Below are 21,900 nucleotides of genomic sequence, written 5' to 3'. Positions count from 1 at the left end.
GTGGGGCAACAGAAGTTATACAGGAACCTGGGCATGTAGGGACTCTGAGGAAAACAGAAAAGAAGCTTGCTTTTAGCAAAGCATCAGGGTAGCACCCACTGTGGCAGTCTTTTAACGCTCCTGCAGTAGGCGCTCGGGGACCACAGGCCAAGCCCGTTCGAGAGCCAGGATGCTGGGGGCGTGTCCTTGTGCCGTTAGCGTCATGGGCGGGGCCACTTGCGAGAGGCGTGGTTGTGGGTCCTCCCAGAGTGGGACGTGGTTTGACTGCCCAAGCGGGCCAGGGGCGGGACCCAGCGGGCGCGCCGCAGCTCTGGGCCTGCGCGCAGAGGGTTCAGGGGTCACGGCGGCGTATCTTGTGGCGGGAAAAGCTGTTTGAGGCGGTAAGTAAGGAAGAAGAGTATGGGGCGCTCGGTCGCGCAGCTGACGCCTCGAGCAGAGTGCTCGCGGAATGTCTGCAGCTGGGGGCAGGAGAGGGCAAGGCTGGCAGTGCAAAGGACAGACCCCCTGGAGCTTAGGACCCGGGGTGCGCTGGACTGTCCGGGTGTGGGCTTAGCGGCTTGCACGCTAGCCGGCCGGGAGGGGCCGGAGGTGCAGGGCGTTGGTGCCTGTTCCGCTGTTCGAGAGGCAAGGCGACCGTATCAGAAAGTACAGCAAGAAGTAGGAATGAGCCGGGAATAGTGGCGCACTTTTATCCCCCGCACTCGTGAGGCAGAGGCAAGCGGATCTCCGAGTTTGTTTTTTTCTTAGTGCGTGCGCTATGGTGCGCACGTGGAGACCTGAGGACAACTTTGTGGCGTTGTCTCTTTCCGCCATGTGGATTCCCTATGATCTAACTCAGGCTGTTCAGCTTGGCCAACAAGCTCATATATCCATTCCGCTGTCACACTGGGCCCCATGTGATGCTTTATATACTAAGTAGAACAAGCAAATTGGTACTAGATGGGACAGTCTGCTTACCCAGTCTGGTGTTTGGTGGGGGAGTTGAGACATATCCCACAGTCCCAGAGCAACTGTCACTGCAGGGTCCCAGGAGAGGAGCCAGGTGTGAAGCTGGCAGTGTGTGAGGTACCCTGGGGAAAATGAATGGTTACTGTTTTAGTGTGCCACCATCACCACAGCGGGAGTGGGAGTGAAGACAGCTGTCCTGCAGGATGCTGCAGCTTCAGAGAGCATCCCTCTAGCGAGTGGGGCTTGCACCTGGGTCTGACTGTCCTGAGAGGAATGGGAACGTTGTGCCTCCAAGATAGTTAGTTATCTTGGGAACATCCCTGTCCGGGAAAAGGGGAGACTGAGGTGACAGAAGCAGTTTGTGGGAGTGGAGATGCTTGAGGGGCCACCCCTCCAGGAGAGGTACAGGAATCCTTGGATCTGGCAGCCCTGGGAGAGGTGACATGAAACAATTGTTCAGCCTTTGGAGGCAGGAGGATCGCATGTTCTAAGCCTGCTAGGGCAGCTTGGTGAGATGATGTCTCAAAATGAATAAAAGGGCCAGGATGTAGTTAGTGGTACAGCCTAGAATTCCTCAGTGAGGGGCTGGGGTGGGACTCAGTATTGAGCCCTGCTGAGTTAAATCCCCAGACCTCTACTGGCTTTTGAGACTCAGGCTTTCTAGCTCAGACTTGGCTTTGAATTTGCCCTCGAGGCATACATCTTGGCTTATGGGTGCTGGCAGACCCAGTATAGATTGGCTTATATCTGGGAGGTATGTTGTGAGTGACTTACTTGCAAAGCTACTGTTTGTCATTGCACCGCCTTCCCACTCTGGTCTGTGGGAGCCAGCTCCACTGCTTCCCCTGCCTCCTTCCAGGAGCTGTGTGTGTGTGTGTGTGTGTGTGTGTGTGTGCATGCATATGCATGCTTCCTGACCTGGTGATGGAGGGATGCTTTTTTTCTGTGCAGTGCAAAGCCATGTCCCCATGTCAGTGGTCCTCAGTGGTGTCCAGCAGCTTTATTAGTGCAGCGTGTGCACTTGTGTGTTCGGTTGAACTGTTTGGAAGTTGTAACTGGCATGATATTTCACCACCAGCACCCTACCCAGGATCCCCCTAAAAGCAGCATCCACTTGCATCAGCACAGGGACCTGATCTGCCAGCTCGACATGGGGCAGTGCAGGTCGTTCCTAGCATGCAGTTGGTCCATAGCCATACCTGCCTGCCTTTCCTTGACTGGCTTCTCCTATACTTAGGAGACTGACAGGGTAGCTGCAGTCCCTACTCTAAACCCAGAGCCTTACCCCCAGCTTTTTAAAATCTGATCTTGCAATGCAGTGTGGGGCTAAGCTTGAACTCACGATACTCCCATCTAGTTTCCCAGGTAACTAGCTGCAGGATAATCCTTTCTTTAGATGTCTTTGTCTTTTTTAAAATATAAAACAAAAGTAGAAGCAGGCCATTCCACACCTTGATTTACCTACTAGAGACAAAGCCTCTTTGAGACCTTTCACATTATCGTATGGCTTCCTCATTTCTTTATACAGCTGCATAGTACTCCATTGAATGGTACTAAGGGACTCTTGAAACTTGTCCCCCTGGGGAGGACATTTAGGTGGTTTCCAGTCCTTAGAGATTTTAAACAATGGTACCGGAAATAACCTTGTAAAATCAGGTTCTTCATGTGCCCTGACCTGTTAGGGTCAACCCTTGCATATGGAATTGCTTGCAGCTTTTAACACCTGTGTTTTTTGACTGAGGTGTGATTTATATTTAGTTAACTGCACAAGTGTGTGGGAGGCAAACTCCATCCAGAACATTCCTCCATACATCCTCAGATACCAACAGTCTCATCACTCTATAGAAGCTAGCAGTCTTGTGGCCCAAGAGCTTTTTAAGATTGATTTATTTATACTTTGGAGTGTTTGCCTGTATGTGCATACGTACACAATGCGCTTGTAGTGCCTGAAGTAACCCTTGCTGTCAGATCTTCTGGAATTAGAGTTACTGATGAGCTGGTGCTGGGAACCGAACCCAGGTCCTCTGCAAGAGCAGCCAGTGCTCTGAGCCACCTCACCAGCCCCCAAGAATTTTCTTTTTAGTTGCTTGTGTGCATGCGTGCGTGTGTGCAGTTTCCCCTGAGGCCAGAAGGGGGCGGCAGAGCCATGGTGCTGGCCTTACAGTTATTTGCTGGTGCTGGGAACAAAGGGGGCCTTGTGTTTTCTTTCCAAGATCTTACTTTTTTTTTTTTTTTTTAAGATTTATTTATTTATTTATTTATTTATTATATGTAAGTACACTGTAGCTGTCTTCAGACACTCCAGAAGAGGGCGCCAGATCTCGTTGCGGATGGTTGTGAGCCACCATGTGGTTGCTGGAATTTGAACTCTGGACCTTCGGAAGAGCAGTCAGGTGCTCTTACCCACTGAGCCATCTCACCAGCCCAAGATCTTACTTTTAATTACTTAAAAAAGTATATAAGCCGGGCAGTGGTGGCGCACGCCTTTAATCCCAGCACTTGGGAGGCAGAGGCAGACAGATCTCTTGAGTTCCAGGACAGCTGGGGTTACACAAAGAAACCCAGTCTCAAACAACAACAGCAACAAAAAGTCTTAGGTTCTTTTTTCTGACTGCGCATGTGCCTCCGACACAATGTCGGTGACTGTCCCTCCATAAGGAAAGCATGCTGACCCTGTCACAGACACAGCACACATGGGACCCTTGCAGGCTCTGCTGTTGTGTGTTTTGTTTTATTCAGTCTCATAAGAACTTCAGGCCTTACACAAACGCTGTGAAGTTGGCCTGGGTGCACACCACATGCCAGTTCGGATGCTTTCCCAATTTCCTTGGAGCACAGGTATACAAGCTCATCACTAGGGATTCGGTCCAACCTCATTTTATTATGTGCTGTATTGTAGGAACACCAGCATGGTGTAGCAGGTGCTGGACCATGGTTACCTCTAAGCACACAAACACCCCTTACCCCCACCCCCCGAGACAGGTTTCTCTAAACTCGGCTGTCCTGGAACTCACTCTAGATCCGACTGGCCTCCAGGTGTGCACCACTACCCAAACTCAGCACAGCCCCCCCCCCTCCCTTTTAAGCCAGTGAGTTTAGTAAGGCTGCTTATAGAGCAGGTATGAGGGACTGTTCACAGCAATGTGGATGGCTGCCCTGCTAACAGTCATCTTTTATAACATTCTAACGTACTACAAACCAGAGCGTGCTGAGGGGCAGCAGGAAAACACGGTCTGTCTCTGTTTCTGGTAATTGGTCCATTATATTTCTATAAGAGCAGAGGCTACAGTAAAGACATTGACTCAGTACATAAGATGGTGGCCACTGCCAGAAACCCTGGGTTCATTACCTTTGTGTTCTAAGTTGGCTTTGGGGTGTCAGCTGTTGCCGAGCTTCTCATGGCGGTCCTGGGTCCACTTGGGGTTGTGGTCCACAGTGTGAGCAGCTTGGTAGACAAATGTGAGCACACTATAGCTGTAAAGATGGTTGTGGGCCTTTATGTGGTTGTTGGGAATTGAATTTTTAGGACCTCTGCTCACTCTGGTCAGGGCCCGCTTGCTCAGTCCCTGCTCGCTCCGGCCCAAAGATTCATTTATTATACATAAGTACACTGGCTGACTTCTGAGCCACCATGTGTTGGTGGGATTTGAACTCAGGACCTTTGGAAGAGCAGTCAGTGCTCTTGCCTGCTGAGCCATCTCCCCAGCCCGATCCTGAGTGTTTTAAGCATCCAGGTCTACTTGCTTCCTGGTGATAGTGGTCCCCAGCTGGTGACACTGTGGGGAGACAAGCAGCCACGCAAGTAACTCCATTGTTGGATTTGTGCTCATCCATGGGTGTGTGTGGATGCCAGAAGTAGAGCCTGGATATCACGCCTCAGGCACTGCCTGCCTTGGTTTTTGAGAAAAGGTTTCTCTCAGACCTTGGAGGCTCCTCGTCTCCTCAGAGACCTGAGAGAAACAGCCAGGTCTGGTTTGGCTCAGAGCTTCGGTTTGTGTCACTGGGTTCAGCTAGTTCTGAGGGGCTGGGGAGGCTGGGGCCTAGCCATCCATCAAAGGCAAGTTTCTAGAGACCCACTTCCTTCCTCTTGTGTCTCCCGTCACCTAGTCAGCTGTCAGTTTATGAATACAGGGGTTGGGGAGGCGACTGAGTGGGTAGTGTCTGCTGTGCAGGCATGAAGACTTGAGTTCAGTTCCCAGCACACAGGCAAGAGACCTATGGGAGTAGCATTATGTCCAGCACTGAGGACGCAGAAACAGGTCGATCCCTGGGCTATGTGGCCAAATCCAGGTCAGAGGGAGAGAACTGGGAATGAGGTCCCACTTAGATCTTCCTGAGCACCACCTTGCCCACAGATGGATTGTAAGCGGCGACAAGGACCAGGCTCTGGGGTGCCCCCAAAGCGGGCTCGAGGGCACCTCTGGGATGAGGACGAGCCTTCGCCGTCGCAGTTTGAGGAGAACCTGGCACTGCTGGAGGAAATAGAGGCTGAGAACCGGCTGCAGGAGGCAGAGGAGGAGCTGCAGCTGCCCCCAGAGGGCACCGTGGGTGGTAGGCCCCACCTCCCAACCCATCCCACCCATACAGAGATGGCTCCCATCTACCAAGGGTTTCCTTTGACCCTGTGTCAGTGGGGGTCCCTCCTGGCTGACAGCTTGTGTTTCAGGGGTGTTCTTGCTGTTGCCAGTTGGTTTCAAACCCTTAGACTTGAGTAATTCTCCCAGCTCATTGTCTGCAGTGTCGAGCGAGGCTGCACTTCCTGGTTTCTCAGCTTTAGCCCATGACCCTGGCTTTCCTACCACCTAACCGAGACCACCACCACCACCCAGCTTCCCTCTGTGATCAAGCGGGAGTTGCTCCTGTGGAAGACCTCTCATCTCATGGAGCCTCTCATTTCAATCCAGGGCAGTTTTCCACTGCAGACATTGACCCTCGGTGGCGGCGGCCCACCCTACGTGCCCTGGACCCCAGCACGGAGCCCCTCATCTTCCAGCAGCTGGAGATTGACCACTATGTGGGTGAGTTGGCAGGGGAGGCAGGTGCACCCGCACCCGCAGAGCAGAGCACGCAGGTGGGATGTGGTTCACCTCATTCCTCTCAGTGTGGGAGCCAGGCTCAGAGGACTGTAAACTGGCCTTAGCAGGTAAAGGCACGTGATACCAAGCCTGGTTCCAACCCTGGGAACCCACACAAAGGTGAAAGGAGAGAACCAACTCTCAAAGGTGTCTTTTGACCTCCGCACTCATCAGCAAATAAATGTTATTAGAAGATCCCACTAGGGGAGTTGGGGTAGACACAGCTCAGTGGGAGAGCTCCTGCCTGAAATCCCTCAGTGACCACTGGGATGTGGCTCTATACAGCCACTGTTTTATTCCCAATGCCCCAAGGGAAAAACTGGATTTCACTGTAATGCTGGCTCTGCCTCTGGGTGGAGAAGGGCATCAGGAAGGACTGTGAAGGGCGAGGCCCCGAGGCATCACTGACATCCTTCAGTGGGGCCTCGGGTCCTGAGGGGTGTTCTCGGACCCCTCCCCTAGGCTCAGCACCACCCCTGCCAGAAGGGCCCCCGCCATCCCGGAACTCAGTGCCCATACTGAGGGCCTTTGGGGTCACCGATGAAGGCTTCTCCGTCTGCTGCCACATACAGGGCTTTGCCCCCTACTTCTACACCCCCGCGCCTCCCGGTGAGTGTTCCCTGACCCGAGGGCCTTGTTCCTGGACTCCAGAGCTTCCTTTGCTCTTCTGACCGGCCTCCCACACCAGGTTTTGGGGCCGAGCACCTGAGTGAGCTGCAGCAGGAGCTGAATGCAGCCATCAGCCGGGACCAGCGTGGTGGGAAGGAGCTCTCAGGGCCGGCAGTGCTGGCTATAGAGCTATGCTCCCGTGAGAGTGAGTGTGGCCTTGGGGGGGGGGGCGGGGTTGGAGGGGGTTGGGGGGGGTAGGGAGCCCTGGTAGGTGTGTGCCAACCTCCTTTCTCCTCAGGCATGTTTGGGTACCACGGTCACGGCCCTTCTCCATTTCTCCGCATCACCCTGGCACTACCCCGCCTTATGGCACCAGCCCGCCGCCTCCTGGAACAGGGTGTCCGAGTGCCAGGCCTGGGCACCCCGAGCTTCGCACCCTACGAAGCCAACGTGGACTTTGAGATCCGGTGCTGGCCTGTCTCCCCTTTGCCCTACTCCTGCCCCAGTCCCCTCAGGCGGCCCTTGCCAGCTGACACGCCACTCTTCCAGGTTTATGGTGGATGCTGACATTGTGGGATGCAACTGGTTGGAGCTGCCAGCTGGAAAGTACGTTCGGAGGGCAGAGAAGAAGGTAAGAGTACCCCGGGGCGGGGAGGGGAGCCAGGACCCGGTGCCGATGTTGCTCCTACCTTGTGCAACCCGCTACCTTTCCCCAGGCCACCCTGTGTCAGCTGGAGGTGGACGTGCTGTGGTCGGATGTGATCAGTCACCCACCGGAAGGGCAGTGGCAGCGCATTGCACCCCTGCGTGTGCTTAGCTTCGACATCGAGTGTGCTGGCCGAAAAGGTTTGTCCCGGGAGCCTGGGCTCCTCTCTGTCTGGGCATTGGTGATGTGCCAGGCCCCTGTGGAGGGGTGAGTGGGTGGAAGGAGTGCTCCCTACAGAGAGAACCCTGAGCACAAAGGCATCAGGGCCTGGGGCTGTCCCACCCATGTGGCTGGAACAGGGGCTAGAGCTGAGAGGCCATGGGTGAGCAGGTGTGGGGACCGTGGATGGACCGGGACAGGGGACGAGCAGGAGTGAGGTCCCCGTGTCTTCCTCTCTGCAGGCATCTTCCCTGAGCCTGAGCGTGACCCCGTGATCCAGATCTGTTCTCTGGGCCTGCGCTGGGGGGAGCCGGAGCCATTCTTGCGTCTGGCACTCACGCTGCGGCCCTGTGCCCCCATCCTGGGCGCCAAAGTGCAGAGCTATGAGCGGGAAGAAGACCTGCTCCAGGTGGGTCCTCCTTCCTCAGGTGCCACCTGCCCTGTGTCCCCAGCCATGCCAGTGAGCCTTCTCTAGGGTGACACTGGGTCCTCTGGGTTGGGGCTGTGTGTTTTCCTGAGTTCCACAGTGTTTTTGCAAGTGCGGAGGTTGTCTTGGATATTCTGAAGAGAAGGTAGCTGAGGTAAAGACAGCCTGGTTGGCCTTTGTGTCCGTCCCCTCCACAGGCCTGGGCCGACTTCATCCTTGCCATGGACCCTGACGTGATCACCGGCTACAACATTCAGAACTTTGACCTCCCATACCTCATCTCTCGGGCACAGGCCCTAAAGGTGAGGGAAGCTGGATCTTTTCCCATCCCTTGAGGCCATCCTTGCCCCAGGCCAGCGGCTGCTCTGGAGTCCAGGTGTACGTTACCTCACTTTAGCTGGAGCCAGAAGTTCGTCGCTGTTGACAGGAGGCAGGCGCCTTGAGAGTCCAGCCCTCCACACCGTCACTGCATCACTGTCGCTGCCTCCATAGCCAGGCCTTCTTTAGAGTTCACTGACAGGGGGGAAGGGGAAATGGGGGCATGGAAGAGGAAAGGGGTGCACGCTTTGGAGCGCGGCAAAGGCTGGGTGCTGTGGAAAGGAGCAGTGAGCCTTTTCACACTAGCCACTGTAGCCAGCTGCACACTCACCCGGTGCAGGAGGCTGCAGAGGTGACCCTCTGGGTGTTCTAGGATGCTGGTGTCAGTGAGCCTGAGGGCAGGCAGGCCCTCTTGGGCCTGGTTCTAATGGCCTTCCTGGGCTGCATCTGCTTGGGCCTTTCTTCTGTGCCTCAGTCAGGTCTCCCTCGGTCCTTTTTCTAGGGCAAGCTCTGTTACAAGAGGGGTCCTAGGCGATGCACAGAGGGGAATCAGCCCGAATAGGATACACTATCACTTTTCTGCTTTCTGCATCTGTAGCCCATTTGGTGATGAGTAGGCAGAGCCGACTTTACTGCCCAGCTGCAGGGAGACCCTACCGTCGCGTCCTGGGCACCTCACCCTCAGCCCCTCTCCCTTAAGACTCCCTCTCTCTGCCAGACTGTACCCCAGCGCCACCCCTGTTGTCTTCTCTCTGCCCCCTCCCCCCAATAGTCCATGTCTCTACCTATAGCCCATCAGGCCCCCAGTCTCTCAGTCTCCCCAGATCTATAGCTCTCAACTCTGTCCCTGATCAGTACCACCCAAGCAGTCTCTGCCTGCAGCTCATCCTCTCCAGACCCAGGAGTGCCATGGCTGGTCTCTGTCCCTGTTCTGAGGGCCTAAGGCCAGGTTCAGAGTTGAGCTGACGGGTCTGCACCACAGCAAGGCTCTCCCCATGTTCCTCCTCAGGTGGACCGCTTCCCTTTCCTGGGCCGCGTGACTGGTCTCCGCTCCAACATCCGTGACTCCTCCTTCCAATCAAGGCAGGTCGGCCGGCGGGACAGTAAGGTGATCAGCATGGTGGGTCGCGTTCAGATGGATATGCTGCAGGTATGTAGGAACCCCACTCACCCTCGCCAGCCAGCCAGCCCCCAACACTCTGCCTTAAACGGCTCCTTCCCCACGCCTCTGAGGCCCTGCCCCGCCCCGCCCCACCCTGCGCAGGTGCTGCTTCGGGAACACAAGCTCCGCTCCTACACGCTCAACGCTGTGAGTTTCCACTTCCTGGGCGAGCAGAAGGAGGACGTTCAGCACAGCATCATCACCGACCTGCAGGTGCCGCCACTCCACCAAGCCCCTCCCCGCCTTCCCCCTGGCTGAGCCCCTGACTGACTGAGCCCCTGACCCCACATGCCCATCCCCAGAATGGGAACGAACAGACGCGCCGCCGCCTGGCCGTGTACTGCCTGAAGGACGCCTTTCTGCCGCTCCGACTACTCGAGCGCCTTATGGTGCTGGTGAACAATGTGGAGATGGCGCGTGTCACGGGTGTACCCCTTGGGTACCTGCTCACCCGGGGCCAGCAGGTCAAGGTCGTGTCTCAGCTGCTGCGCCAGGTGAGGGACTGCACCTGGTTGGCCACACACGTGTGCACACCCTACCAGGTACCTGGATACTCACTCGGCCCTTTCTCCAGGCCATGCGCCAGGGGCTGCTGATGCCTGTGGTGAAGACCGAGGGCGGTGAGGACTACACGGGAGCCACAGTCATTGAGCCCCTCAAAGGGTAAGGACTGTGCTGGGCACAGTGAGGCACTTGTCATCCCAGCACTGGGGAGGAGTTCAAGGGCAGCCTGGACGACTTGAGACCCTGTATGTAAGAATGTTAAAAAGGAAAGGCCCTGGGGTGGGGGCCTTGGTGGGGCTGACTCCCCCATTCTCCCTCAGGTACTATGACGTCCCCATTGCCACCCTGGACTTCTCCTCCCTGTACCCATCCATCATGATGGCCCATAATCTGTGCTACACCACGCTGCTCCGACCCGGGGCTGCCCAGAAATTGGGGTATGCTGCCTTTATCCAGGGTGCCCCCCGAAACCTCCCTGAGCCCTGGTTTCAGGGCTTGATAGATCAGGTCCAGGGAAATGGGAGTCAGGGATTCGATGGGCTGTGGATGCGGCTGATGGGGAGGCTGGAGCAGGTCCTGGGGGAGGCTTGGGGAAAGGCAGGCTACTGGGGAGCTGGGTAGTTCAGAAGCCCAGCCTCCTGTGTCTCCTTCCCCAGCCTTAAACCAGACGAGTTCATCAAGACACCCACTGGGGATGAGTTTGTGAAGTCATCTGTACGGAAGGGCCTCCTGCCCCAGATCCTGGAGAATCTGCTGAGTGCCCGGAAGAGGTGGGCTGTGGGCTCTGCCCCCCCCCCCCCCCCCCCCCCCCCCCCCCCCCCCCCCCGCCTTCGTGCTCAGCTCCCCCGTGCTGACTTAGCCCTGGTATTCTGCAGCTGTGGCTCCTTTAGATGAGGAGCCTTTCCAGGCGTTACCCTGTGCCTGGTGGGCCTGCGTTCTGAGCAGTGCACAGCACATCCAGCTATATTTGGCACCGCTTTCCAGTCAGGCCTGGGTGCCTCCTGGAGACCCACGGGCCCCTTGAATAACCTTCATCCTGCCTCCACCTAGGGCCAAGGCTGAGCTGGCTCAGGAGACAGACCCCCTGCGGCGACAGGTCTTGGATGGCCGGCAACTGGCACTAAAAGTGAGTGCCAACTCCGTGTATGGCTTCACTGGTGCCCAGGTGGGCAAGCTGCCATGTTTGGAGATCTCCCAGGTAAGCCCTCAGGACCCCGATGAGCAGCTGGATGACTGACTGCCTGCACTGAGCGGTCGGTTTAGTCAGGGGGTATGCCAGTATGGCAGCAGCCACAGATGTCAGATCATGCTCTGGACCCTGTGTACAGTCATGAGAGACCCGAGTACCTGTCCTTGGTGCTTGTTGCTCACAGTCTAGTAGGACAGGGACCCTGGTCAGGTAATGGTTATGGTACAGTAGCTTACAGGGCTCTGCCAGTGAGGGATGTGTTCTGGATGCTGGGTCACTGGGTCACCCTTACCCTAGCAGCTGCCCCTCTGCTCACCTCTCCCACGTCCCTGTGGGGGGTGGGGGTGGGGGGCATGGCCAGACTGGATCCAGTGGCTCACTTGATGTTGGCCTCTGTCCCAAGTGTGAGGACCCTAGTGAGGACCTTGGCCAGTACCAGCTGAAACAGGAATAGGAAAGAACTGCCCCCACCTCCCTCACCAAATTGGCAGCTCTGGGCTCAGACAGAAACAGATTAGCAGTGAGAGAATGTGAGGCCTAAGGTGCAGCCGTGCGTGATCTGGGGCTGATCCTATTGTAAGGGAGCCTGGGGTGCTGCTACCCTGTCTGGTCACAGACCTGGTACTTGGCTGTCTCCGCAGCGAGGAGTAACATGTCAGGGACATTTAGCTAGGGAATGTCCCTAACAAGGTGGCAGGGTTTTCACAGGATGGGTTACAGGGTTTAGAGGCTGAGCGCCTAACAGAAGAAGCTGCTGCTACCTCAGCTCCGGCTCCCAGAATCCCAGAGTCCCTGTTACCTCACCTCCTGAGCAGAGATCTCTGGTGTGACTCAAGGGCTCAGGGAAGCCGATTGCCTGGAAGGATGCCCAGGCACTCATGTGTCTCCCAGGAGCTGGGCCCCTAGCCAGACGCCTCTGCTGCAGTCACCTCCCGCCTGCCTGCCTGCCTGCCATCCTCACTCCTAGCAGCCCACAGAGATGGGGTGGGTGTTGGGACCTTAGGCCAAAGGAGCCACTGACAACCCTGTCTGTCGTGTCTTATGCTGAGATAACAAGCTACAGAGTCATCCCAGAATAAAATTTGGAAAAAGGAACGCAGAGCAGATGCACACAAGACAAGTCAGATGTGGCTTCCTCAGCTGTCCCATGACCTCATGAAACCCAGGCAGGCAGAGAGCATTCTGCTTGTCACGCCCCAGTACCCAGCCAGCCTCATCCCCACCTGTAAAATGGCACAGACATCAGGGTGTAGTGATGTCAGCCTGCACTTCCACCCGTTTGTGAAGCTGTGCGGCCGGGGCGAGAGGCCTGTAAGAAGACTGGGGATCTGATCTAGCTCAATGGCACAGCCGTTTCTTACAAGCTTCCAGTGAGGGGCTGGGTGTGGCCCAGTGACAGAGCCTCTGCTTGCTCTGTATGAGACCCTGGCTGCATTCCTGGGGTGGGGGTGGGGCGTGGCTCTTTGTCCTCTGAGAATGTACACTTTGGGGCTGCAGTCCTGTCTGATGGGCTGATGCTTGAAAGTAGCAGGAGTGTGTCCTCCCCGACCCAGTGGACCCAGCTTCTGTGTCCTCATTCTCCCTGGTTTTGCCCCTAACAGAGTGTCACTGGGTTCGGGCGCCAGATGATTGAGAAAACCAAGCAGCTTGTGGAGTCCAAGTACACCGTGGAAAATGGCTACAATGCCAATGCCAAGGTCAGGGCCTGCCCACTCTCCAGGGCCCCTGTGGTCACACCTGCCCGCTCTCCAGGGTTCCCAGGCTTCCTACCATGGCAGCTCCTGGGTTGAGAAGAGGCATCCCTCACACATGTACCCTGGCAGGTAGTCTACGGTGACACTGACTCTGTGATGTGCCGGTTTGGCGTCTCCTCTGTGGCTGAAGCAATGTCTCTGGGGCGGGAGGCTGCAAACTGGGTATCCAGTCACTTCCCATCACCCATCCGGCTGGAGTTCGAGAAGGTGTGTGCATCCTCTGTACTCAGCTCAGTGGAGACATTAGGGGTCTTATCAATTAGTGATGGTCTCCTATGACAGTACAGTAGTGTGGGGGTCCCCAGGCTGGGAGTCTTGCAGTGTTCTGGGTTGTAGCTGAGGCCCCTGTTGTGCAAACCAGTGATACATTTTGGATCTGTCTGCATGTACGTGGCTCCAGTTCTCGCCAGACGCTCAAACCTGACACCCCTGGCTTCTCATCCAGGGTTATCTCAGCTCAGGGCTCACTGGGTCCTGTCTCCTCCCATGGCTGCAAGACTTTACAGTGTCACCTGTCTGGATTTCATAATTTTGGGGCCAGCTTTAGGCCTTGGCATTATGTCAAGTGGGTTTCTGGGGTGCTGGAGAGTGTTGGGCCTTCTTAGGATTCATTCCTTGCCTGTTGTGTTTCTAATGGGTCTCAGGATTCAGGGTGGAGGAATGTGCACAGGCTCACCGCCCATGGATCCTTTCCAGGTTTACTTTCCATACCTACTGATCAGCAAGAAGCGCTATGCTGGCCTGCTCTTCTCCTCCCGCTCTGATGCCCATGACAAAATGGACTGCAAGGGCCTGGAGGCTGTGCGCAGGGACAACTGTCCCCTGGTGGCCAACCTTGTTACATCCTCCCTGCGCCGGATCCTCGTGGACCGGTGTGTGTGTGTGTGTGTGTCCCACCTAGCCAAGAAGTCAGCCTCCCACAGACCCAGGGGCCTCTCACCCTCATACTCTACCTTGAGAACCCAGGTGGCTCGGGGTGGGGTGGTGGTAAATCAGGCTAGCAGCTGTGACTGCCTGTGGCCTTTCCTGCCTCTGCACTTAACCCCAACCCCAGTGTCAGCCCAAAGTGCAAGATGCCTAGATCCTAGCTGGTAAAATTTGCATCCCCATCCCGTAGTGCCTGTGGACATCCTCTCTCTCTCTCTCAGAGACCCTGATGGGGCAGTAGCCCATGCCAAGGACGTCATCTCGGACCTGCTGTGCAACCGCATAGACATCTCCCAGCTGGTCATCACCAAAGAGTTGACCCGCGCAGCAGCAGACTATGCTGGCAAGCAAGCTCATGTGGAGCTGGCTGAGAGGTGGGCAGCCACACAGCTTCCTGCAGCTGGCTCCACTCCACCCTCCCCAAACCTCATCCAACCCCCTTATCCGCAGGATGAGGAAGCGCGACCCCGGCAGTGCGCCCAGCCTGGGTGACCGAGTCCCCTATGTGATCATTGGTGCCGCTAAGGGTGTGGCCGCCTACATGAAGTCGGAGGTCAGGCCCACCTGGGCTGGGCCCCTCCCAGAATCTCACTTCCGCTTTCCTGGGGTGGCCTTGCCCCTGGGCCATACTTAGTGTAGTGCCTCCCTGGGCAGAGTTGGCTGCTGCGCCCTCCCCACCCGGGGTGCCAGCTCTATTTGTCTTTGTCATCTCCAAGCCTGGATGCTTCTGACCCCTGCACCCTTTCCATGGCCCTTCTCCCATGGGGAAACTAACTCTTGGCGATCTGAGGGTCCCCACCCAGACCCGAGTCACAGTTCCAGGCCCACCCCTTTATCAGAGCCTGCAGATACGGTGTGTAGCTCTCCAGCCCCTAGCCCATGCCCCTCTGCAGCCATTGGTGACCCTGGCCTGCCCACAGGACCCCCTGTTTGTGCTGGAACACAGCCTGCCCATCGACACTCAGTACTACCTGGAGCAGCAGCTGGCCAAGCCGCTCTTGCGCATCTTTGAGCCCATCCTGGGTGAGGGCCGTGCAGAGTCTGTGCTGCTGCGTAAGTGGGCCGCCCAGGAGGGAGTGTGAGCGGGGAAGGGGCAGAGGCAGAGGCAGGGACAAGGCCATTCGGCTTCCCTCCTGTAGGCGGTGACCACACACGATGCAAAACTGTGCTCACCAGCAAGGTGGGCGGCCTCCTGGCCTTCACCAAGCGCCGCAACTGTTGCATTGGCTGCCGCTCCGTAATCGACCATCAAGGTGAGACCGAGTTACAGCCCTTACACCCACTGATCAGGCCCTGCCACAGGACTCCATTCTGCCTGCACTCCAGCGGAGGGTCCTCGCCCGCCCCGGGGTTCCCCAGGGGAGTTTTCCCCACACACTTGGGCCCTTGTTCTCTTGCCTCTGGGGACTTTCAGAAGCCGGGATGGGCAGCGGGTGGAGAAGAGATGCAGGGATGGAGACTAGAACCTGGCTTGGTCCCAATACCTCTGTGCTCACCCACCCCACCCCCAGGAGCTGTGTGTAAGTTCTGTCAGCCACGGGAGTCGGAGCTCTATCAGAAGGAGGTGAGTGAGGCAGGGAGGGAACTGGAGCACGCCTGATCCGAACAGCCCTGCTCAAGCCACTGTGTCCCCAGGTGTCACACCTGAATGCCTTGGAAGAGCGGTTCTCTCGCCTCTGGACACAGTGCCAGCGCTGCCAGGGCAGCTTGCATGAGGATGTCATCTGTACCAGGTGTGCCCTCCCCCTTCTGCTATCAGACTCCTGACCCAGCTGTGGGACCTCACTGCAGAATGGGCAGGGTCTGCCTGGGCTTGGTCTCTGCCTAGCCTCCCCCAGGGTGGGGCCGGGCTTTCCCCAGGGAACAGGCGGGCGGGGCGGGTTCCCACGCCAGGTGACAGCTGATATACGGCTGGCTACCTCTAGGGGTACTGCTGTTATCGGCTTCCCTGTGCCCGCTAAGCAAACAGCCCCCCTCCCCTGGGTGGGCAGCAGGAAGGGGTCAAAGTCCTGGGAACAGCCCCTGACCACCATCCTCCACAGCCGTGACTGTCCCATCTTCTACATGCGCAAGAAGGTGCGCAAGGACCTGGAAGACCAGGAACGGCTGCTGCAGCGCTTTGGACCTCCCGGCCCTGAGGCCTGGTGACCTGACAAGGGACAGGGAATAAAGATCAGACTTTTTGCTACTGGCTGTGTGTTGTGGTCTTTGGGAACAGGTTGGGTTTCATGGTGTAGACTCTGTACAACCCTCTGGGGCCCCAGTGCGCCTGCCTGTGTCCACACAGGACTGACATCTCTGAAACCCAGCATGAGACCCTACTACTCTGTTTTGCCCCTCCCTCCCCAGGGGACTGGTGGCCACCCAGCTGGCATTAGGTGCTGTCCAGGCCTGGGGCAGCCCCTAGCACACCTCAGGGCAACAGGGGACCCTCCCTGTCACGCCATAGCCAGAGAGTTGTTCCCACCAGAGGGTCCTGGTGGTCTGCCTCCCCAGGCTTCCCCTCAGCTCTTGGGAGATTTCCTGTCAGTCCTCATACTGTCCCTGGGCTTCATGCTCCCTGCCATCCTGCCCTGGTCACCATTGGTCCCTCTGACATCCTGTCCCCAGGGCCTGCAAATCCTTTGTCTCACTCCCCTTTCTCAGCAGTTCTCTCCATGTCAGCCTTCCATCCCCAATGGTGGGGATCCCCAAATCCAGATGGCTCCTAGGCCCACCCTCTCTGCCATGTGACCAGAGGGTTGTGCAATCCAGACCCCTCCCAGAGGGGATTTTTGAGGAGGGCCCCCATGGCCCGCCCCTGGGGGGTGGGTGGGCGGGGGCTGGACCAAATATATATAGGGGTGGTGGCCAGAGCCAGCCTAGCCTGCTCTGAACCACCATGCTTGCTCTGGAGGCTGCACAGTAAGTGGGTAACCCCCAAACCTGTTCTTGGGACCCCCACCCCACTCAGCACAGCATCCTCAGCTTCTGTGGCACCCAGAGGCAGATGATGAGGGGGTGATTCTCCATCAGCTCTGTCTTCCTAGACAAGGTTCCAGAGATGGCATGTTCTGGAGACACCCCCACTCCACAACCCGCCCTGACCCCATCCTGCCTAGGTGCTCCCAGGTGTGCCGTCTGTCCTTGACAGTATTGCATGGCTCATTTCCTGGCCCTCTGCACCTTGAGTTCTGTCTGTTTCTAGTTTCTTCTGTCCGGCGTTTCCTTTGGGTCTTAGTTCTGCCCTGGCTGCCCATCCTGGGGCACCAGAAATGAACTGCTTGGCTCATCCCCCCCACCCTCCCTCCACACACACACATACCTCCCCTACTGTATTCCTTGCTAGCCTGGCTCTTTAGTTCCTTGCTGCTCCTAGTCTCAGCCAGACTTATTAAGACACTCAAACCCAGTTTTCTGGCCACCCTGTCCCCAGCTGTCTGGGGACTTTCTCCCCTACTTTCCCTGCCTCCCCCAGTGTCTGTGCATGCAAATCCCAGGGAGAGTGGGGGACATTTGCCTGGCACCCGCCCCCTACTTCCTGTCCCAATAGGGTTGTGGGGGGGGGGCCTGGGGGAGAAGGCTGGGCGCACACAGGGACAGCCCACAGACTGCAGAGCTGTGGTGGGTGATCACAGCTGCCACCATCTCCCCTCTGGGCCCCACAACCACTTTGAGACTCAGGTGGCTGAGGGCGGCCCTGACATGCCCCTGTGTCTCTCTCCTGCCAGGCTGGATGGCCCACACTTAAGCTGTTTGGTGAGTTGGAGCCCCCACCCCCACCCCCGGGTATGTAGCGGCCCAGTGTAGCCCATGGGAACTAACCTTACTTAGATCATCTACTTCTGGCCTCAGTTTCCAGTCTCTGTCTCTCTGTCTCCCCCGACCCCCATCCCCACCACACCTTTCTGTTATTTTTCTCAAACTCGGGGCTACTTCTGAGACCTTGTGTACCTGTCTAGCCCTGTATGGCCTCTTCTTTGGAGTTATGGATCTTACACCTTTTAACTGTAGTATTTTGGACACTATTTTCCCCAACATTTTTGAACTCATAACCCAACAATGAGGCTTTTTCTATGGTGGTGGCGAAGCCCTTCTGCCTTGAGTTTTGTTGGCCTTTGTTGGTTTGGTTTGGTTTGAACTGAGATAGGATTTCTCCTGTCTGGCTTTCAAACTCCCTAGGTACCCCTCAGGACTGGGGATGTCCACGAGAGACACCTGACTCCTAGGTTATTTAGAATTGATGTCTTGGGTGTGCATCAGTGAGTGCCTTCATGGTGTATACCTCTGTAGCCATTACCAGACCCAGATCTAGAAATTTTCCATTGTTCTGGAGTCCCTTCCTAGGCGGACTCACCCCATATTTTATACTGGTTCATTTGAATGTTTAAAGTGACTCATATTTAGGTCTGTGGGGCACCTGGCTTCTTTCCTTCCATGGTGTGTTAGGTACCTGTTCTTTCCCTTTGCTGCATGGTCCACCGCCCACCAGAGCGGCCATAGTTTGTTTATCCCACTTGCTGAGATGCTTGTGATCTGGGGTCTGAGCAGAGCTGCCTGAGGATGCTCTGCGCACACAGGTTTCCATCCCCACTGCACGAACAGGAGGGGTTGTTCGAGAGTCAATCTGCTCCAAGTCTAGTCTCCACTGCCTCTACAATGGCTGTGGCTGAAGCAGCATGCAGTTGTTGAGATGAACTGGTGTTAAAGAAGGTGGTGAATGCATGTCACCCCATACTCATTGGATGAGGCTAAACAGCTGCTCCAAGCTCTGGGCCAGCCTGAGCTACGGAGTGAGTTTCTTGGGTACCAGTTCCATTCTGGACACTACCAGGTTTCCTTGAGGGGTCAGAGCCTTAGCAGATGCTAGCTTCTGTGTGTGTCTTATTCATGGATTCAGCCTCTGTGTCTCGATCTGTTTCTGTCCCCATCAGCCCTTCCCTTCTCTCACCTGTCTGTCAGTCTTCCCCAAGGTTGGGGAGGGAGTGTCTCCAAGGCCTGAGATGACCCTGTCCTCACTCTGCCAGTACCCAGAAGGAGTCTTCTACGACCTGGACAGCTGCAAGCCCTTCAGTTACCCAGATTCAGATGGGGGCCTTGGTGAGTGACCCCAGCTTCATGCCACCTTGGGCCCAGTTCACAGAGGGTGACCTAAGGCTCATGGGAGCTTTCCCCAAGCAGGGCAGCCCCTCCCCAAGCCACCTCCTCCCCCACCTCCTGCCCATCTGCTCCCCCATGCAAATTCTGGGGTCAGAGATTTGCACAGCTTACAAAGGCCCCTCTGTGTGGGACCTTGAGGTGCGGGTCTTCTGACCTCCTTCAGCTACTAACTCTGACCCTTCTCCCAGACTCTACATGGGGTTGGACAGAGGCCCCGCCTGCTCCTGCCATCGCTCCCTATGAAACCTTCGATCCTGCTACGGGTGCCTTTAGCCACTCCCAGACTGTTCAGCTCTGTTATAGCCATGGTCCTACCCCCTCCACCTATAGCCCCATGGGGACCCTCGACCCAGTCCCCAGCTTGGAGGCCCCGGGGGGGCCTGGTCTCCAGGTATACCCCCCAGAGGACTTCACCAGCCAGGTGAGGAGCCGGGACAGCTTAGAGGGAGAGCTCCCACTTTACATTTCTTGTACAACCCCTGAGATGAACTTCTGGATTGGGGGAGGGGGGAGCACAAGAACACCCTTCCAAGGTAGCTCAAGTGTCCCCTGGGCTCCGCACTGTATACATCAGTTCAGAAGGCAGGTCCTACCCATGCCATCTACTGGCTGTATAGCTTGGGGCAACTGCCTCAACCTCTCTGGTGTACTGGGTCAAGAACCAAGGCTAGTGTCCACACTGTACAGGAAGATGTAGATCCAAGTAGTGAGAGCCACAGAGGTGGGGAGGACAGAGGGAGTGCTGTGCATGTGACCCTGGGCAGAGATGGGGAGGACCAAGAGTGATGTGCAGGTGACCCTGGTCTCCCACAGACCCCGGGCTCCTTGGCTTATGCTCCATACCCCAGCCCTGTGCTATCAGAGGAAGAAGACATCCTGCTGGACAGCCCTGCCCTGGAGGTCTCGGACAGTGAGTCAGACGAGGCCCTCTTGGCTGGCTCCGAGGGGAGGGGATCTGAGGCAGGTATGTGGGGTGGAGATTTAGTGGGGATGCTGACTGGGTGTGGGGGAGAGGATGCAGGAACCAGAGCGCCCTAAACACTAATACTTCCCAAGGAAGTTCCCGGATCCATGCTGGTTGTTGCCTGTGTGACCTTGGTCAAGGGCATCGACCTTTCTGTGCCTCGGTTTCCGTTGTGCACAAAGACACAGTAACAGCCAAAGGAAACCCAATATATACCTACAGTCCCCCTCCCCTCAGACCTCTGTGTCTGACAACCTTTCAATTCAATTATTCTCTGTTGGACCTTAATTTTCCGTATGTAAAACCAGTCATCTTATGTATACTCCCACACTCACTGGAGGGATTCTAGGCACGGGGCTCTATCACTGAGCCAAGCCTCATCCTCTTACTTTTAAAAGACAGTCTCCCTAAGTTACCTAGGCTGATCTTGAACTTGGTGATCTTTCCTCAGCCTCTGGAGTAGTTGGAGCCAACCAGGCTCAACTCCATTGTGAAAACTAAGGGTGGCGAGGGGCCGTAGATTTGGGGGTTCCTTTAACGGACTTCCCCCTCTTAACGCTGGTATCCAACACCCTGCAGGTGCACGCAAGAAGCTGCGCTTGTACCAGTTCTTGCTGGGGTTGCTCCTACGCGGGGACATGCGCGAGTGCGTGTGGTGGGTGGAGCCAGGTGCCGGCGTCTTCCAGTTCTCCTCCAAGCACAAGGAGTTGTTGGCTCGCCGCTGGGGCCAGCAGAAGGGCAACCGCAAGCGCATGACGTACCAGAAACTGGCCCGAGCGCTGCGCAACTATGCCAAGACAGGCGAAATCCGCAAGGTCAAACGCAAGCTCACCTACCAGTTTGACAGCGCGCTGCTGCCAGCCGCCCGGCATGTTTGACAGCGCGCTGCTGCCAGCCTCCCGGCATGTCTGAGCATTCCGCTAAGGACCCCTTTCTGGCCCCTAAGTCCCATGGAGCCTCATATGAGGGTAGTCAGGGTTCTCAGCTCTCCCTAGGGCCTCCCCAGAGTTTCCTGTGCCATGTATAGGATTCCAATCTAGGATGGTCGTGTTTGAGGGCGCACTGGCCATTCTACACGGTTTCAGAATGGCAGGTTTCTCGGGGGCGGGGGCATGGGGGGACCCTGGTGTCCTCTACGGTTCCAGAAACCGCAGATACTTCTTGCGAGTCCTGTGAGCTCACATGCCATCTCACCAGCAGGTGGCGCTGTCCACAGCCCCCCAAACCCTTGTTTTGTTGGCCAGATAGGTCGGTCTCTCTGTACTCCCCCTGAAGCCCTTGTTAGATCTGAGGTTTAGTTATGTTTGGAGTTCTCTGAGAACCCTGTGCCACCTGTGTGTGACTTTTCTCTGCGTCCGTTTATGACTTTTGTTTGTTTGAGACAGGGTCTCATTATGTAGCTCAGGCTGGCCCCCAACTTGTAGCAATCGTCCTGCCTCGGCCTCCTGAGTGCTGGGGTGACAAGGGTGCGCCATCACACCAGGCTTTTTCCTTTTTTGAGAGATTTTACTATGTAACTCGGGCTGGGCTATTCTTAAGCTAGTGGTGGTCCTCATGCCTCAGGCTCCTCTTGCCTCAGGCACCCCTTGGGACCCTCTGGGATCTATGTCCGAGATGAATTATTGCTGGGTAAGGTAGGGTGGGAGGTTCAGTGAATCTTATCGGTTGGGCCCTCCCTTCTGGGATTTCTTGATCATATGGGAAGTTCTCTAGGCTCTCAGCAGCCCTGCATTCACACACTGACTGTTTGAGGCGCAACCTGTATGTTGTGTTTGAGGGGGATGTGTGGCAGAGGTATGGCTGTGGCAAGGCTGGTGCCTTTTATTTTTGAGACTGAGTCTTATGTAGCTCAGGCTGGTCTTGAACTCACTCTCACTATGTAGCTGGGGATGACCTTGAGCCCTTGCCTCAGCCAGAATGCTCAGATGTCAGGCAGTGCGCCACGTGACTATTTCTTTCCATTGTCTTGTCTTGTCTTCTTTTTTTTTTTTTTTTTTTTTTTTTTTTTTTTTTTTTTTT

The 21,900-nt window shown here is 56.3% G+C and overlaps 2 protein-coding genes across 2 annotated transcripts; both read left to right on the top strand.

Annotated features, from left to right (window-relative positions):
• The first annotated feature begins 362 nt into the window (after positions 1–362).
• On the top strand, positions 363–15,947 carry Pold1 (DNA polymerase delta 1, catalytic subunit). Its single transcript, XM_021167331.2, has 27 exons — positions 363–380; positions 5,304–5,499; positions 5,853–5,966; positions 6,486–6,632; positions 6,712–6,837; positions 6,931–7,099; positions 7,182–7,263; positions 7,349–7,478; positions 7,740–7,906; positions 8,122–8,226; positions 9,252–9,392; positions 9,507–9,617; positions 9,707–9,898; positions 9,979–10,067; positions 10,229–10,345; positions 10,565–10,678; positions 10,959–11,106; positions 12,699–12,794; positions 12,921–13,058; positions 13,548–13,723; positions 14,000–14,152; positions 14,229–14,331; positions 14,699–14,831; positions 14,918–15,031; positions 15,290–15,342; positions 15,414–15,511; positions 15,821–15,947. Exons 2-27 carry the CDS (start codon positions 5,304–5,306, stop codon positions 15,924–15,926), a joined length of 3,318 nt encoding a protein of 1,105 aa, XP_021022990.1. The 5' UTR covers positions 363–380; the 3' UTR covers positions 15,927–15,947.
• A 712-nt stretch (positions 15,948–16,659) lies between these two features.
• On the top strand, positions 16,660–20,759 carry Spib (Spi-B transcription factor). Its single transcript, XM_021169045.1, has 6 exons — positions 16,660–16,682; positions 17,489–17,516; positions 18,785–18,857; positions 19,106–19,338; positions 19,731–19,881; positions 20,461–20,759. The coding sequence occupies exons 1-6, from the start codon at positions 16,660–16,662 to the stop codon at positions 20,757–20,759; spliced, it is 807 nt and encodes a 268-aa protein (XP_021024704.1).
• Positions 20,760–21,900: the final 1,141 nt, after the last annotated feature.

This window comes from Mus caroli, chromosome 7 (genome assembly GCF_900094665.2).
Source record: "Mus caroli chromosome 7, CAROLI_EIJ_v1.1, whole genome shotgun sequence".
In the NCBI taxonomy this organism is placed as follows: domain Eukaryota; kingdom Metazoa; phylum Chordata; class Mammalia; order Rodentia; family Muridae; genus Mus; species Mus caroli.
The sequence above is the reverse complement of the archived record's forward strand: the minus strand, read 5'-3'. Positions and strand labels throughout refer to the sequence as shown.

Excerpts from the sequence above, each read along its gene's own strand:
- Pold1 (XM_021167331.2), top strand. The coding sequence starts at position 5,304 with ATGGATTGTAAGCGGCGACAAGGACCAGGCTCTGGGGTGCCCCCAAAG. Across the intron at positions 5,967-6,485 it reads GGAGATTGACCACTATGTGG|GCTCAGCACCACCCCTGCCA; the intron begins GTGAGTTGGCAG and ends CCCCTCCCCTAG. Across the intron at positions 15,343-15,413 it reads CGGAGCTCTATCAGAAGGAG|GTGTCACACCTGAATGCCTT; the intron begins GTGAGTGAGGCA and ends CTGTGTCCCCAG.
- Spib (XM_021169045.1), top strand. The coding sequence starts at position 16,660 with ATGCTTGCTCTGGAGGCTGCACA. Across the intron at positions 17,517-18,784 it reads GCCCACACTTAAGCTGTTTG|TACCCAGAAGGAGTCTTCTA; the intron begins GTGAGTTGGAGC and ends TCACTCTGCCAG. Across the intron at positions 19,882-20,460 it reads GGGGAGGGGATCTGAGGCAG|GTGCACGCAAGAAGCTGCGC; the intron begins GTATGTGGGGTG and ends AACACCCTGCAG.